Genomic DNA, 17,627 nt, shown 5'->3' with positions numbered 1-17,627 from the left:
GTATAAGAGGGCTACAAACAGAGAATGGGTGCTTCTTGGTAAGAATTTAATATAAGAGCGTAATATTTTAATGAATTGAATCTCCTTCCTGTGGGTGGCTCTCTGTCTGTTCATGTCATGCCTTCTCAGACCTACTGGAGGTTTGTGCCCTGCAGCAAACACACGAAAACCTTTGCAAACAGTGTTTCAGTGTGAAGGGCGGCATTTTAAAGCCTTGTTCACTCTGTGCTCGGTAGTTGTTCGGTGTGAAGGACACAGGCCCTGCTTCCTCGCCGTCTAACCAGCCTGTTGCATGAACAAATCCAGCTTCTCATCAGTGTCATTATTAATTCAGGGGCTGTAGGTAATCTGATAAAGATCTGGGATAATTTGACTGTTATTTGATTTGATAGAGTTGGGATGCTCATGGAAAATGACCATTCATTTATTCTCTGTTAGCTAGAAAGTGTAGTTAATGACATGTTGTAATGGGACAAAAAAACCAACAAAATAAGTTGGAGTAAGATGCAAATCTAATGTAGTCTCTGCTTCTTTAAACTGAATCTCTGATCTGTGTGTGTCTTGTCCTGTGTAGATGGAGATTCCTGCGTCCAGCCTGATAAACCGCTACATCGCGTGCCAGGGCCCGCTGCCCAACACCTGCCCTGACTTCTGGCAGATGACGTGGGAGCAGGGCTCATCCATGGTGGTCATGCTGACCACCCAGGTCGAGAGGGGGCGGGTATGTAAAAGATCTCTTCAAGGACGAGGGCAGGAAACTGAAAATGTACTGTTAGAAAGAGTCGTTTGAATTTAACGTTTCGCCGGTAAACGGCACAGGTTACGACGCTGAGGAGTCTGGTCGAGCTGCGTCGTAATGCCTCGGTATATTTAATTATTTACAAAAGTCTGCAAAGTCTCACACACTGCAGACTTCTCTGCAGCTCAAGCTTTGTTAGTTTTGGAAAGAAGTAATCCTTAACACAACATTACGTAACAATGAAGCTTCCAGACACGGTGCCGGGATGCAGATAAAAATCTCTGGACTCGATCTACAGTTTACATCCAGGGATGAGGAATTGGAGAAGCTGGACATGTTTAATGGTTTCAAATTTAACAGCGTGCACGCGATGGGTAGATGCTGAGAGTCATAAGGTGTTTGATGTGTTTACAGGTGAAGTGTCACCAGTACTGGCCCAACCCAGACAACAGCGCCACATACGGAGACTTCAAAATCACGTGCCACAATGAAGAGGGTAACTCTGCCTTCCTAGTCCGGGAGATGACCCTCACACACACACCGGTAATCTCACACACACACACACACACACACACACACACACACACACACACACACAGAATGAGCCAGATCACATCAGAAAGTAAAGCTGATGACCCGGGAGGGCGAGGGCGCCACAGAGGACGACTCCGGGTCCAATCTCAGAGAGGGAACCGTGTCTCAGGAAGGATGAGCTGCCGAAGGACCCCGAGGAGGTGTGTTGCCATAGTGACCAGTGTGGGCTGTTCTTTTTCTGGCTCCCGCTGCAGCATGCGGGCCACATATTGGGATCTGGTTGCCACGACAACCCAAACACCCCAGTCGGTCACATTGCAGAAAAGGAAAAAGACCGAGAGCAGAGGAACAGAGAGTGGGATGAGGATGGTTTGAAGAACGGGGACGTAAGTTTGGTTCGATTGAGGCGTCGAAGCCTGCGGTGTGCTGCGGTGTGCTGCGGCGTGCTGCGGCGCACTTTTAGTTCTTTCATTCTTTTAAACCACACACAGCCAGAGTACAGCACGGGCGCCAGAACGGGCCACGACAGCCTGAAAGCACAACAGAACCACCCCCTTTAACTAGATTCTTTGTTCTTCTTTGTTTGATACTTTGATTTATTATATTTTTTATGGTAATTTAAAAAACAAATAAAACCAATATTAGAACAAATAAATTATAATTACATCACTGGTGCTTATAGATGACCTGCAGTGGTGTGTCTTAAAAAGGTTTGTGGGTTTGTTTTCATCACTTGGCTCTGATGATGTCAGAGAGCATAGATATTCTTAATATGGTCATCCACACCCCGCTCTGGCTCCACCCACCCCTCTGTTCTTATCTGTTAATCTTAAGGAGGACGGTTTGGAGAAATCCGTTGGTTCGTGTTCCTCATTCTTTTCAAAGCTCTTCAGACTCCAAGTAAACAGATATCTTTCTGGAACTGAGCATAGCAGATCCCGCTTTGAGCTCCCTGCGAGGAAGAGGAGGGGGAGGCCAGTTTGGGGTATTCAGTGCAACAAATCAGCTGACCCAGCTGTTTGTGTGCCTCTTTTTGAAGGAGGTGCCTCTGAATGTGACAGAGATGCAGAGTGAAGCATGAGCACTTTTTAAGTGCAGCGACACACACACAGGAGGTGGGTGGGGCTTCTGCGCCTGGACGTCCACTCTCGGTGATGTCATACAGACCCAAGAACAGAAAAACCTGCGAGAAATTAAAGTTTTGGCTCACAGGCATTACTTGCGTGACCTCATTGATTGTTCAATATGAGCATTCGCCATGGAAACGGTTAACAAAAGGATAATGGATCCCCTTTAATAAACCACATGCTGCTGTATTGTCTCCTGTTAAATGGGCACTATTTGGGGAGTTGATATATAAAGTTGGTATGAATAAGTAAACTGAAGGCTTTTGTTTGTTTGCTGTGTGTAACATGTGTGATGTGTAAACGTAGCCTCCAAACGGCGAGCTTTCATGCCGGATCAGCTGTCTGCGTTTTCCCGATCGCTTCCCTGCGTGCGGTCCACGCAGCGTGACCTTTAAAGTATACGGCTATAAGAGGAGCCAATTAGCATTCTCCTCTGCCTGTGATTGTTGCTATGGAGATAGATGTGTTACCATGGCGATACGGCAAGGCAGTATTAAAGAGGAACACAGCGGCTCTGATTCGCACAAGAAACGGTGGTCAGTGCTTGGTTTCTTCTGCAGGGTGTGTGTTTGTGTCATGGTGATCCCGTGGGGTTTAAATCCTACCAACTTCGATTTTTCGATCATGGTTGGACTTTTTTTTTGTATTTTTCTTCTCCCTAATGAATCGACAAAAGAGAGAAGATCTCTTGTATTTATTCAGTGTCTAATAGAGACAATAAAAAATGTTTTCATAAGATGTGATTTACCAAATGGGTCCAGCAGAGTGAAAAGAATCAAACTGCTGTTACTTATTCGCTCTACCTGTTTCATAACGCCTGTTCATAACATAATTACACAAACAGGGTTCTGTGTTGTGCATCCCCAGGATGCAGAGCTCAGCGAAACATGCTTAGCGGTCTCCCACATAAAATACAATTCCTTGTTTTGGCGTGAGTGTGGTTGACATTTGAAAGTGAAGAATTCATTGTGAGCTTTAGGTCTTAACTGAGGTTAGGGTGAATACCCTCAGTTGGTCTTCATTGCCCTCCATCATGAAGAAGTCTTTGTGTAAAAGATTACATAAAAACATAAAAGAGCATTTGTCGTCGGGCTAGTATTGGCTGGCTGTTGATGTATTGGTGTAAAGACGTTGCAGAAAAATGAGCCCCGGGGTAATTAGACGACGGTATCATCAGTGTTTGTTCAGCAGAGCAGATCTGATGTCGTCTGTAACGCTCGCGGTCTGCAGCACATGCAGCAGAGCAGCAGCACCGCTGTGGAGTCGAGCCGTGTCTAACTTTCCCTTTTAAACATGTTGTATTTACACCGTTGCTCCAGCCAGTCGGAGAATCCTGGATGCAGGACCTTGGGAGTGTCCAGTAGCGTCTAGTGTTGGGAGGGTAGCGTCAAAAGGCTGAAGCTCCGTCTGAGTTTGCAGAGCGGGCCTCTTTTTCATCTTCGCCGAGCTGACTGTGAACGGTGCATTTTTCTTTTGCAGTGAGGGCCTTAACTGGGTGGTACCTGACAAATTATTATCCACATGAATGCTAGACGGCAGGATTTTCACTGCCTGTCAGTAATTCTGATCCCATTACTCATCAGCGTGTGCACATCTCAAACACCTTTGCTAACCATAAATCTGTATCTGCATCTCCAGAATCCAGCGCTGCTCGTTCACTGATGATCTTTATTTTCTGTGTGTGTGTGTGTGTGTGTGTGTGTGTGTCTCCGTTCAGAGCGAGCAAAAGAGGGAAATCACTCAGATTCAGTACGTGGCTTGGCCCGACCACGGCGTTCCCGACGACTCCACTGATTTCCTGGACTTTGTGGCTCTCGTACGGACCAAACGGGCTGGACAGGACCAGCCAATGGTGGTGCACTGCAGGTACGGCCATTCTGTGTGTGAACCATGTGACCATGGCGAGCCAAAGATTGAAGGATAAAAGTTAACCTGTCTGAGCTGGAATCGGTTTTTGGCTGTTAGACGATAGATGTTGTGAAACCAGTGACTCTACAGTCAGACCTTCCAAACAGGTTTACTTCCAAGAAAAGTTCCAGTTTCCATGACCAGAAAGTGATTTCTCTCCTTTCCCACGTCTCAAATGTTTGAACACCTCTCACCTGCCCCTTATTACTGCCTTCAGGGCAATTTGTTATACCTTAAGTCCCGCCTCCTTCACATCGTGGTGGGCAGTACCGTGACAATATAGCGCACAAACGATATCCATAAAGTCTCAGAATTGTTGGAATTTAGCTTATTTGCTCCTTACACAGATTTTTGTTACTTCATTAAATAATTAGTGTGCATTATTAACAATCAAATGATCTTTCTTGATTTTTTTTTTCCAGCGCTGGGATTGGTCGGACGGGCGTTCTGATCACCATGGAGACGGCGCTGTGTCTGATGGAGTGCGGTCAGCCGGTGTATCCTCTAGAAATTGTCAAGACCATGAGAGATCAGCGGGCCATGATGATACAGACGCCTGTGCGTACGCAGCACCGTCCGTTTGCTCTCCGTCGCTGTAAACTTTAAAAGCTTAAACTCTGTCTCCGCTTTTATTTTCAGAGCCAGTACCGCTTTGTGTGCGAGGCCATCCTCAAGGTCTACGAAGAAGACCTGTTCAAGCCGCTGAAGACGGCCCTCTACCAGCAGAGAGAGAAGGCGGCCGACGAGAAGGAGGAGGAGCGGAAAGAGCAGCAGAAAGCGGGAGAGGAGCGAGACGAGGCGACCGCGGCGATGGCAGAGAAAGGGGAGGCGGCCAAGGTGGAGATGCTGGAAGAGGAGCTGGACGGAGAGGACGACGACGAAGTCGAGGTGCTGGATGTGGGAGAAGTGACAGAAGAGGGGGAGGAAGAGGAAGAAGAGGAGGAGGAGGAAGTGGAGGAGCCGAGCGTCGCCAGTGCCACCAGCGTGACGAGCGAGACCAGCGCGAACCCCGACCCCGATCCTGCTAACCCGTGACGTGGGTGGGCGGGGCTCACCGGGAGGAGGCCGGACGGGAGAACAAAAGCACTGTTGCACTTTAAGCTGACAAAAAATGAAACGAACAGACAAACTGACATGAAAACCTTTGGACGTGATGAGTTAAAAAAAGAAACCCAGCTGTGTCGAACAGGTACCTTTAGGGGGAGTTAGATGTTCAGGGTAACGAAAAAAAGAATCAAAGAATGAATGAGATGATAAAACGTGGATGGGGAGTTGCTGTAGTGCCATAAGTACGAAGGGGAAGGGCCGCCACTGTGGATGGAAAGCCTCCCCTCCGCTCTCTCTCTTATTATTTTAGTTTTTTTAAATCCCAAAGGGTTGCCCTGTCCCCTTCGGAGTGAGTCTGCCAGACGGACCAGCCTTTTTTTTTTTTTTTTTTTAGTGTCCTTTTAGCAGATAAAGAGAGAAACCTTATCTTTTGTTCCTCAGAGTATTTATTGTGTTTTAGTTTGTGTCAAACCCTGTCCACTGAACAAAAAAAACGCTGTATGTTTTGTTTGTACGAGTCTAGAGCTTCATGCTTTCCTGATTAAATCTTAGGTAGTAAAGTAGTGTGATTCCTCTTCTTCGAACTACTTCTTTATTTCTTTTGATTTTTGTGATTTGGGGGGGCAAAAACAACAACAGTGATTTAATTTATTGTACTTGCTTTGATCTTTCTCGTCTCGCCTCTCGTTCGGCGCTGGGGGGAGGTTGGTACTCGATCCTTCTGTGAGCAGTGTGTTTGAGCCCACAGACGCACGAGTGGACGTCGTTTGGTGGGGTTTTTGATCCTCGTGACCACAGCTCCCGTCCGCTTTCGCTCACTTTCACGCTCCTGCATCGATTCGCTTGTAGCCTGCAGATATCATCTCACTAAAAACCCCGGTGTCCTCGAGCCGGACAGCATCCCTCCGACCAGAGGGGTGCACTGTGGATTAGGATTAATGTGGAGCCTGAAGTCTTCATTGTGACAAAGATGGTTTCTTTTAACCAAGCTGGATCCCGCCGGGCGGTACCTTCTGCTGAACCCGGTCCGGAGCAGGTCATGTCAGTGTTTTGGCTTAAAATCATCAGGAAGTGCCACATTTTCCTCACTGTCTACCTGAAAACGCCATTCATGTTTTATATATGCAACCTGTAGAGCCCAGTTACAGATGTGAAGCTACAGCAACATAAACTCTGCTGCAATGAATTTGAATGTGTTCATTCGGTGATTAAGGTTTTTTTAAATTACACTGCAGGAAGTGAAGACGATGAGAAAATTGCACAGATTAGAAAATTCTTCAGTAATGTTGGATTGGCCGTGAAACTAAAGTGATTCCCACGTCTCCTGCAGTATCCTCTCATGTTTCACACCTCTAATCTCTAGCCACATCAAATTCTAAATCAAATATAGTAATTTGAGTTAATTGGTCCATTTCATTTTTGCAGAAGAAGAGGCAGACACGCTGCTTTATGTGAGCCTGAAGCAGAGATCCTGGGTTAACAAAGAAAGAAAGCCCGGATATGTTGACCTTGCTTCTTCAGGCTGGAAATACTGGTCTTCTTTATGCAACTCAGATAGTTCTTGCTTTCTTTGCACAGGTCTTTAAGGGTTAAAGGAACAGGTAGAGGGTCAAACATCTGTGGGTGAAAGCTGCTAGAAGTTTTGTGCAATCAGTATTTTATTTTTCGCCCCCCTTCCCCCACAGCGTTTGCACAATAACAGCAAACTTTAATCGCTCCCTCCATCGATCTCCCCGCGTTTCAGCCCAGACCGGGGCAAACCCGGGTACATGCTCACAGTCCAGGTGGAAGTGTGGTTACTCTGAGCAGTCACGTGATTCGGCGTTAACCTGAGAAAAACTCGCTTTGAGCTGTGAGAGGTCTGAAAGCAGCCTGTGCGTGAGAGAGAAGCAGCACAAACGCAACATTCAGCCAATATTTCCCTTTTTGTTTGTTCTCTTTCCCCTAAACGGTACCTCATCTTTGTAAGACACGTTTAGATTTTGAGTGAGACTAAACGATTTTCGTATTTTCAATTCACAGAACCCAGGTAGTCGGTTTTATTTTTAAAAACCGGTGATGCTGCTGTGCTCGAGTGTGGTGATGATTTTCATCTCGGCTCTCGCAGCGGATTCTGCTGGAAACAAATACCGCTGTGTGCGCTAGTGTGTGTGTGTGTGTGTGTGTGTGAGAGAGAGAGAGAGAGAGAGAGAGAGAGAGAGAGAGAGAGAAAAATACGAGGGAGTGTGTGTTTTTGGTTTTCGTCCTCCGTTACCTCTCCCTCTCTGTTCCTCAGCCATCTCTTACATGTACTTTGTCAGCTGTCTGCTCTCAGCCTGCTCGTCTGTAAACTGGAATAAAAGGTTGTGCCACGAAGCCGCAGACCTGCTCGAACCTGATCTCAAGTTTCTGGAAGAAACAAGACAAAAGAAACTAAATAAAAAATAGAAACGTAGCCTTCCTGAAGTGTGGTTTAAAAAAGAAACTGGTTGAATCTTCGCCTGTGAAACAATTCACTTTGTGCTCATGCCTCCTTTTCAAACAGCTGAATCATCCTTGGCCACATGTAGAGGTGGGATTAAGAAGAGCCTAGAAACTGCTTTCCTCTTCACTCTTTCCTTTTTTCCCCTCCTCCTCCTCCTTAATCTCTCCTGTGTTGCATCCCTCTCCCAAAATTGGCCTAACACACTTCAGTCATTTCTGCAGAGCCCACGCAACATCCACAGTTCGCTCTCCTCATTGTTTTCCCCCAGCTGCCTCTCTTTTTGGATCATTATACATGGATCCCACTCTCTCTGCACGGCCTCGAGGCGAGTGACACATCCGTGCACAATACCGTGGGTACAGTATCAAACAGCCTGTTTTCCACAGAAGGACAAACTGAGGCTAGTCATGGGAGGGCCGGCTATTTATTTTTTTTTAAACTTTTGCTTTTATTGACAAATGCACCGCAGGCCCACATCTGTGAGTCTGTACTCTGGAAGAAGTGAAGCTTTTGTTTTTGGCAGCAGAATTAAAAGTGCCACTAAAAAGAAAATACAAAAAACTTGTCATGAGACGAGAAAACGTGCGGTGAGAGGTCGATGACGGAGGATTCGAGCCGTCTGTGTTCGACGTGTTTTTGTTGTTGACACGTAATCGGTACTGTCTGTGTATCCAAGGTTACTGAGCTGAAGTAGTGTGGAGGGGCGCGGGGAGGGCTCGGGTTAGCTGTATTTTTGTAAAGATAACGAAGAAGAGACAGCACTTTGTAGAAGGCTGATTGGCAGGTAGTCCTACTGAGAGAGAAAGATGAGGCATAAAGCATTGTTCAAATGTTCTTCTTTTTAATTTATCTTTTTTTAATTTTGTTTGAAAATAAGACACCTGTAGGGATCAAGAATAAAAAAAGAACTCCTAACTACACAGTGCCACTTGCTAATTTTGTGTAAATAGTACTAGAACATGTAAATATAATGTTGTATATGAAAAAAAAACTTTAAAATAAAAGGGAAAATCATTTGTGAGCAGAAAGATTTTGTTTCTATTTTTATTTTTTTCTCTCCTTTGGATGATTCAAATGTGACACAAATGGTGTGTATTTCAACAATGCTCTTTCCAACTTTTTCTTCTTTCTCATTTTATTTGAAAGGTAATCTATAACAGCGAGTGTTATATATAATGAACCACAACATCATGAGAAATGTTTTACCGTATTATACCCTTGGTTAACTTCTACCTGTGTCATAAAATCCTTTGTCCTCAGTTGCTTGTTCCTCTCTGGTATCTTGGTTTTTACAGTGCTTTGGACATGTCTATAAGCTTGATTATGAACAATTAAAGCTTGTCTGTCAAAGCATGGAGACGTGGCTTCAGATCACCTTGCTTTTCCACACTGTAAAAGTGAGGTTGGGCAACGTTAGAGAGAGCGGAGGCTGAAGATCTCGACTAGAATTATTTAGTGCTGTTTTAAGCGTAGAGTGAAGCCATCAGTCACACAAGGGAGACAGGGCTGACGCTGTTAGCTGTACCTGGAGAAAATTATGTTGGACCCCAAATGCACACGGTGTTAATATAGACAGACTTTCTGGGGTATACCACCTGCCGCCATCTCCTCCTATCCCAGCATCCTCCTCTGTCACACCAACCCTCTGCATGTCCTCTTTCACTACATCCACAAATCTTCTCTGAGGTCTTTCTCTCTTCCTCCTGCCTGGCAGCTCCATCTTCATCATCCTTTGTCCAACATATCCACTGTCCCTCCTCTGCACGTGCCCTGACCATCTGTACTCATTTCTTATCCAACAGAAGATTTTAGCATCTTCATCTTTGCCTCCTCGCCTGCATCACTGCCGATCTCGCTGCCTTCTCTTTCACTCTCGCTGCCATCAATCCACTTCTGTCAGTCACAGTTTACTGGGGTATAAAAATCTGTTTGGGTTCCAGATGCAAACATGTGGTCAGTGTGCTGCATTAGGATGCAGTGCAGCAGTGCATGTGCACAATTTCAAAGGGACACATGGTGCATATGCACTTAGTTTAGTGATATTCACCCATTTTTAACGTGCAGGGGGATCGGATTTGTTGAGTGATTGTTGGCAAAGCTGTAAAACTTTGAACATTAATGTGCAAAAATCTGAAGACAGCTGAATCTTTTCAGATCTTAATCACAATAATATAGAAATGAATCAGGATAAGGCATTGTTTTAGCATTTTAAAGGCCTTTTGACAGAAGTCTGCCTGTGTACCTGGCCACAAAACCTCAAAGATGGGCTAAATTTAAAGGCACAGCTGTATTCATATGTGCAGGAAACAAAACTTTCATTTCAAATGAAAATGCATCAGTTTCTCAGAGGAGATGTTTGCTTTCCAAGTGCCTCTTTAGGTCTAGGGGCCAAGAAAGTTAAACTTATTTACTTTCAGAGTAATTTCTCGTGATATTTTTCTTTTTCTTAAAAAGGTCATTTTCCGTTTTTCCACAGCATTCATTACTTTCTGTCTAGATATAGTAATAATGTTTGGGCACACCAATTCCCTTAAATGAACCAGCAGTTCCTACTGCAACCAGTAGGGGGTGCTGCTGTTAAACAGTGGCCATACTTTATAATTCGAGTTCAGAAAAATTAAATGAGCGGTTAAATCCTTAAGCGCTGCAGCTTTTCAAAAGCATGCAAGCTGTTTCCAGTTACATGTTTACACATATTTGGTTTTACGTGTACCAGCTCAGCAGCCCCTTTCTCTTCTCTCATAAATAAATGAAGTAGAAACTGAAATAAAGTAAATATAAATTGTAAAGAAAATGACCGCTTAATGATTTTTTTGTTTGTTTGTTTGTTCCAAGTGAGTAGAAAAGTTTGAAAAAGAAAAGGTGTGTCGCTTTAAAAATGCTAATCAAGTCCCTTTCTTCGGGATTTGTCGTGACGTCACTTCCTGAGGAGCGCTTGCCTCCTACTTTTTGTTGGGACCTGGGAGAGAAAATTACCCCGCAGAGGCACCGAGGCGGAATAAAACAAGGAAAAGGAAGAAAAGAAAACCAGAAGTCACAAAGTGCGGAAATGTCCGAGGCTTCTGTTTAGCTGACTACGATGCAGGCGGGCGTCCTTTCACCGTGAATTCCTGCGAGGAGGTTTTTGTAAGTAGCCCATCATTCAGACGTCCTCGGATCCACAAGTGTCTGCTGGAGCAAGTGTACGTCGGCTCTGGGCGCTAAACGCGGCGTTCGTTTTGCTGTGCGGGGCGCGCCTGCCCGGTCGGAGTCGTACTTCTTAAACGCGTTCGTGGCTAACGGTTAGCCCGCGCGGTATAACGAACGCACACCTGTTGCTTTTGCTTACACCAGGTACTTGGGGCCTTAACTGGGTAAGGTTACCGATAAAGCTAGGGCTAATTTGATTAATTAATGTTGATCCAGTGGATTTTTAACATTATTTTAGGTCTGTTTCGGACTGTTTTTTTAGGAACTTTGGTTTACCGGGTGACCTGAAGTCACAGGAAAAAATAAAATATATTAAAAATACGCACACTTAAGGTCGATTACCGTTAGCAGCTGTTTCAGACTAAGTTAAAACGTAAACTCTAACTTTGTTTTGTCGTGTTTAATGTTACTTTGCCTTCTTGATGTCAAATAACATCGTACATATTTATTTTCTAGATTTATTGTTATATAAAAAAAAAGCCTTCTTATCGATGAAATCCTCCCATCAGTCTTTATAATCTATTTGGGGATTCTGTTAGATGGAAAGAAAATCATCTGTTTGACACCAGGTAGATGGTTACCTGCCGTCAGTAATTACAGCCCCACCTTATCAGTAATGTTTTCTTGACTAAATGAGCAGCATAACTTCATACAAAGTGACATAAGCTGTATTTGAATATCAGATTTTTGACGGCTTAGCATAAAATGTGTCACCTGTGCAGCTGTACACCCTAACCAGAGGACACACCTGTGTTCCTGTGGTGTAAAACTGTGACATCCATCCATGATCTGCTGTTTATCCCAGCCTAGATCACAGATGTCTGCCAGCTGTCTAAGCAGAACTCTCCAGACATGTTATCCAGCCCTCCTGGGATGCCATCTAGTATTTCCTAGTTCAGTGGAGCGCTTTACCTGGGTCAGTCACAGGGTTTCCCCCCCAGTTGGCTAAAAACCACTCAGGAGGCATCCTAGTCAGATGTCTGAAACACCTCAGCTGACTCCTTTCAGGTTGGAAGAGCAGTCATTCTACTTTGAGCTCCTCCCAACCCTGAAGTGACAGAGTTCCTCACCCGATCTCTAAGGGAGAGCCCAAGCACCATTCAAAGGAAGCTCATTTCCCCTGATTCTACCCGCCATCTCGTTCTTTCAAGAACTACTGGAACTTGTGGCCATAGGGTGAGGTGTAGGAATGTAGATTGAGAGTGGGCACTCCACCCTGGTTAGGCTGAAGGCCATGGCTCGACTACAGACCAACTGCATACAAAACTAATACATTTTTACCTTAATTATTAAAAAATAAAAAAATAAAAAATCTATACACTCTTTGATTTCAGGTGCGTACAGGTGCCCTTCCTCTCCCCCCATCATGTTAAGTTTCCTGCGCAGGACGCTGGGGCGACGCTCCATCCGGAAACACGCAGAGAAAGCCCGGCTACGAGAAGCCCAGCGGGCCACAACGCACATCCCTGCAGCTGGGGATGCAACGTCTATCATCACCTGCCGTGTGTCTCTGCTGGATGGGACAGATGTCAGTGTTGACTTACCGGTAAGGAGTTTTTAAAGATACTTCCCATTGTGCCAGGAAAAGTCTGTCAGCTCCACATCGCACTCTCTTTTATAATTATGATACTCATTAGAGCCTTTACTTCTTAGAGAAATACGCTCTCTCTGCGCTCAGTCTTCTTTGAAACTATCAGAAACTGGTGGATGTTAAGTTTTGGGAACATATGCAGGTTTTCTCTGGGCTCCAGACCGGCTCCCGGTTTGTGGACTAGTTCAGGTAGAGAGTCCTGATTTGTTTATGCAGGTTCCTGTTATTTCTGGCCATTATGATCAATAAAAATATGGTTTAAAAAAACAAAAAAATGATGCACCAATACAAATCCTTACAAAGTAATTAACAACTTAACTGTTTAGATACAGGAAAACTTGCTGCTCTGCTACATGTGCTGCATACAGTGCTGACTATATTATAAAACAGACTGAGAGCTACTCTGCTGGACAAACTATAATATAACACCATTTCTAAATTACTAAAAGTATATTTTTCTGTATTATTCTTCAGGGATGAGGAAAACTGGCAGCTTACAAGAGAAAATAGACAAATTTCCGGGGGGGAAAAAGAGCAAATTTACCAAAAAAAGAACTCTGAAAACAAGTGATACTATTATTTATTTATTTATTTATTTTTTTAATTAAGTCAAGTCATATTTAATTTTTGATATTAAGTCATATAGAAATTCATAAAACTTTGATCTTCTCGGATTATTGACTCATAAGAAATATTAGAAACAATGTTATAAAACCAACCAACGCTTTTTACAGATATCACATTAAGTGACAGAACAAAATAAAACTGTCCTGAACTAACAACACTGGTCACTATGTTGTTGTACACTGTTGAAGACAAGTATGCCATCTGTGATAGGACAGCCATCTGATATTTAGATTGATATCAGCGCTCTAAAAATGTACTTAGCAAGGCTGAATAGCACGTTACAAAAATAAAAAATGACCCATTAACCAGCGCAGGCATGTGAGAGAGTCATCTTTTTGGACGTGTCCTTATCCTTGCTCATCCTTGAAATCGACACCTTGTTAATAATAGCATAAACGCTCAGAGTGAATCATTCTTTGTGACTAATTGCCTTCAGATAGGCTCTTGACATAAACAGTGTTCTTATGCGGTTATGAGAGCTGGAAAGTGAAAGCAGTGTACCAGTGACCACAGTGTGCCTGTGTCAGTGGAGCAGTCCTGTTAATCCTATGAAGCGCGTGCTCTCGTGCTCCTGATCACCTGTAATTCCATGATCCTCTCTGGAGAACACGCTTGGTCACATGACATGCTGGTCACCACTCCAGAACTCACTCCTCTCGTCTCCTGCTCCTCTTTTTTCTCTTTTCTCTCTATTCGTTTCACTTTATTGCCTCACAGACGAGCGCCTTGCTGCACAGTGATAGTGATTACACTTCTAGGACAGTTTCCCCCTTGTGTGATTATTATTTTCCTGTCGCTTCATGTTCTTCCTCCCGTGAGCCAAAACTCCAGTGAAGCCAGAAGCTTATCTTGAAATCTGTCTTGTATAAATTCCAAGGAAAATGTGCTCAGGAGAAATCCTCCTCACTGTTACTGCCTGATTTCACTCTCCCCGTTGTAGATGTTGTAGCTCAAACTGCCTGCTGCCAGCAGCAGTGCAGACCTCATTACAGGAATTTCTCATTTGCGAGCAGGAATGTGTTTTACTCAGCATATCTCACAGGTGATGTCACACATCTGAGCCCGTCCTCAGCCTGACCTGCCAAATCCTTAACATGTAATCCCTCCTACCAGCTCAGTATTGTGCACATGAAGAGAGAGTGCCATTGTTTTCTTACTCAGTCCCTTAGAGGAATGTTATCTGCTTGGACGCGCTCTCTTGGCCTCTTGTTGCTGCTTGGGAATTGATGATTACAGGAATGTTACTACTCCAGCCTGTGCTTGCATTCATGCATCTAGAAACTCAGACGTTTGGTGTGTGTGTGAAAAACTTCTACAAATGCATTCCAGCAGGACCTTTTTCTTTATGTTGGGACTCTTTGTTTTTCCCCTCCCCAAGATATGCTTGTATGTAGCTTCTGCAAACACTCCCATCTTATCTTGGCGCACTCTCAATGATTGGGCAGCAGCAGACACACACTTGTTAACAGCCTTACTCAGTACTCTCCTCACTCATTTAACTTCAGTTTGCAGTTACGATAATGTCCCCAGTTAGCTGAAATAGTTGTTATGTTTTTCAAAACAAGCAGCTCAATCTTGGTCTTGTTTGACTGTCAAACTTTTCTCCAGAAGGCGTTTGACTCGTCCTGTGTTCTTCTTGAACGTCCTGATCCCTTTCCTGTCATCTGAGGGTGATTGTTTGGGTCTTCCTCCAGACTTTGTGGTCACACATCCAAATAAACGTGTACTTAAGTACAGTTGTTTGAACTGATGATCGTGGAATCTGCATTTGTTTAGAAATGGCTTCAAGGGATCTTCCCAATGTGTAAATGCACAATTCTCATCCTTAGATTTTAGGCTACGTTCACACTGCAGGTCTTAATGCTCAATACCAATTTTTTGATCATATCCAATTTTTTTGTCTGCTTGTTCACACTACAAATAAAATGTGACAGCAAACGCGCTCTAGTGTGAACCCTCAAAGCGTCCCGCATGCGCAAAAGAAGACGTCACACACAACGCGCTCTGTTTAGACCCAGACCAAACAGTATTGTTTGACTGATGGCCTTAATATAAAGACTTGTTTCGGACTTTACGTTTCCCAATTTTGCTTTAAGTTATTTGGTTATTTACATATGGCCTAATAATTATCCTTATTGCTGTTTTAGAGAGGAGCGGTGCTTCAAAGGATAGTTGCAGATTTCTGTGAGAATCTGCAGATTATACAGTACAAAGAAAATGTTCACGTTTCTCCAACGTTGTCTTCCCAACAGTTTCACAAACATCTACACTGGAATGCCAGGAAGCGTTCACGATGTCTTCTCCGGCGCTGATAATTGGCGTCTGTCTTGTGTCAGTGACGTAAAAGACGGATTTAATGCGACATGACCGTTCAAACAGCAGTCGCTTTCTAAAACATCAGATATGCATCGGATTCAGGACCACATACGAAAGTGACCCAGATCGGATTTGAAAATATCGGATATCACACTGTCATAGCATGATCGGATATGGGAGCATAGGGTCAAAAAAGTCGGATTTGATGCACTTTCGCCTGCAGTGTGAACGTAACCTTAGAGTTCCTTAGACTTTCCTGTTGTTCGGGAAGGTCCAAGGTCAATCCAATGACCAAACTCATTGGATTGGTCAGTCCAGTAAGTGCTGTCAAACAAATCCTCTTCATTATGTTGACAAAGAGAAACTGCCAGTTGTAGTCAGTCACACTATTAACTTCTCATCAACTTAAAAACACTGTAGAAAGTTCAGCACTGCTTATTAATATATATTATTGTGGAATACAGAAAAATAAAAATGTAAACTTGCCCACCCAGTTTGTTTTTTGTTTATTTAAGATGTATGCTGTACAATAATTTCACCCAGAAAAAGAACAGTTAAAAGAAACGATTATAGCCTCAAACGTCTGTAAACATCTGGTCACAGCTGTAGTGGATGACTCTGGCAGCTTTGCTAGCAATCCAGCTTAGCCTTCTGTGGTACTCGTGACACAGAGATCTGCTGATGGTGATTAATTTTCAGAGTCAAATTTTTTTTTTAATCATCAATTTTTATCATTGAAGTTGGAATATTTGTTTACAAAGCAAGCACAGACGCAGGCCATCAGTTAGTCCCAGCAGTCTTTTCTTTCGTGTCTGTTTCATATCTCATCCTGCTTTAATTAGATGTCATAGATGTCTCCCCTCTGTGCTCTGTCAGTGGTCCTGCCTTTCACTACTTTAAAGCCTGCCTAGTATAGAGCAGTACCTGTTGACAGATGCTGAGGTGCTGCTGAAACTGGGGGTCTTTCTGATAACCTCATAATAAGCTGTGTCTCACCGGTGGGTTTGTCACTACAAAGTTATGCAGTTTTTCTCAGTGTAGTCATCAGAAAGATTAGTAAAGATTTGGAATAACAGGGATTTCCCAATTAATCAGTTTGAGACAGAGTCTGTGTTACCTTCTGTGACTGAAATCGAGTCCTGTTATTTTTGATCATTTGGATCACACAAATATCCGCTACGTTGGAGCTCATTACTCCCCAATAAAATTACAAATAATTTCATTACAGTGCTGGTAATTTTATTTTGACTCTGACTAAAGCCTCGTTGGGGGATGCCCGATTTTCTGTGTATGAAAAACTGAATAATAATGAAAGTTACTAAGAATACTTGGGAGAAAACAAAAGTGTATTTTAAGGGGTTACGGAAGCACAATTAAAACATTGTGATGTTCAGGGAGGACCTTTTGTATTTGCTAGAAGCTCTGTGTGTGTGTGTGTGTGTGTGTGTGTGTGTGTGTGTGTGTGTGTGTGTGCCTCTGTGTCTGAGTGTTAATGCAGAGTTTATTTATCAGTTTTAATTTGACGAGATCGAGATGAAAGAGAATTTTCCGGCCTTGCAGCAGAGCCCTACTGGGGAGTGTTGGCTACACCAGTGGCAAAATGTTTATTTAAAAGAACTTAACGAAAACTTGTTTCCTGTCGCTTTGGGAAGCCTTGATGGTTTGGAGAGGCTGTTGTTTTCCTTTGTTGTTCTATGCTGTTTGAACTGTTTCTCCTATGCTGCCAGCTACGCAGCACAGGGAGCTGAACTTTCATTATATTTCATACAAACAGTGTGAGCGCACAGAGTGAAGCACAGAGCGAGGTTTAGGAGCAAACGCTTCAGCTTTTGGCCTCCAGATGTCTGCGTTTCAGACGCTGTTAATAATACGCATGTTACACAGTTCAAGATTCGTTTCTGGAGTTTTATGGTCCATTATGGTTCAGTAAAACCTAACTTCATGAGGAATGAGCATCAGTGCTTGGTGGACTCAGCTGCTTGTATGCTCGGAGGAAAAAAGCAGCTCTCCAGTCCAGCGGTAACCCGACTGACGGAGAACATGGTGAGAAATCAGGCGGTTCAAAGGGATACCAAAGAGGACAAT

At 43.7% G+C, this 17,627-nt stretch overlaps 2 protein-coding genes across 5 annotated transcripts in view; both read left to right on the top strand.

Annotated features, from left to right (window-relative positions):
* ptpn4a (protein tyrosine phosphatase non-receptor type 4a) overlaps positions 1–7,821 on the top strand; it is a 74,573-nt gene extending 66,752 nt beyond the window's left edge. The window contains exons 23-27 of the mRNA XM_063499933.1: positions 575–721; positions 1,154–1,282; positions 4,118–4,266; positions 4,731–4,866; positions 4,948–7,821. Of these exons, the coding sequence (XP_063356003.1) occupies positions 575–721; positions 1,154–1,282; positions 4,118–4,266; positions 4,731–4,866; positions 4,948–5,343 (957 nt within the window). The 3' untranslated portion in view covers positions 5,344–7,821. The remainder of the gene's footprint in view (positions 1–574; positions 722–1,153; positions 1,283–4,117; positions 4,267–4,730; positions 4,867–4,947) is intronic.
* A 2,936-nt stretch (positions 7,822–10,757) lies between these two features.
* The window catches only part of epb41l5 (erythrocyte membrane protein band 4.1 like 5), a 35,404-nt gene continuing 28,534 nt past the window's right edge, over positions 10,758–17,627 (top strand). For all 4 annotated transcript variants that reach the window (XM_063497409.1, XM_063497408.1, XM_063497410.1 and 1 more), the window contains exons 1-2: positions 10,758–10,945; positions 12,343–12,554. In XM_063497409.1, coding sequence (XP_063353479.1) covers positions 12,375–12,554 — 180 coding nt within the window. In that variant the 5' untranslated portion in view covers positions 10,758–10,945; positions 12,343–12,374. The remainder of the gene's footprint in view (positions 10,946–12,342; positions 12,555–17,627) is intronic.

The sequence above is a fragment of the Pelmatolapia mariae genome, linkage group LG16_19, assembly GCF_036321145.2.
Source record: "Pelmatolapia mariae isolate MD_Pm_ZW linkage group LG16_19, Pm_UMD_F_2, whole genome shotgun sequence".
Taxonomy (NCBI): Eukaryota; Metazoa; Chordata; class Actinopteri; order Cichliformes; family Cichlidae; genus Pelmatolapia; species Pelmatolapia mariae.
This window is presented reverse-complemented; position numbering and strand designations above follow the sequence as displayed.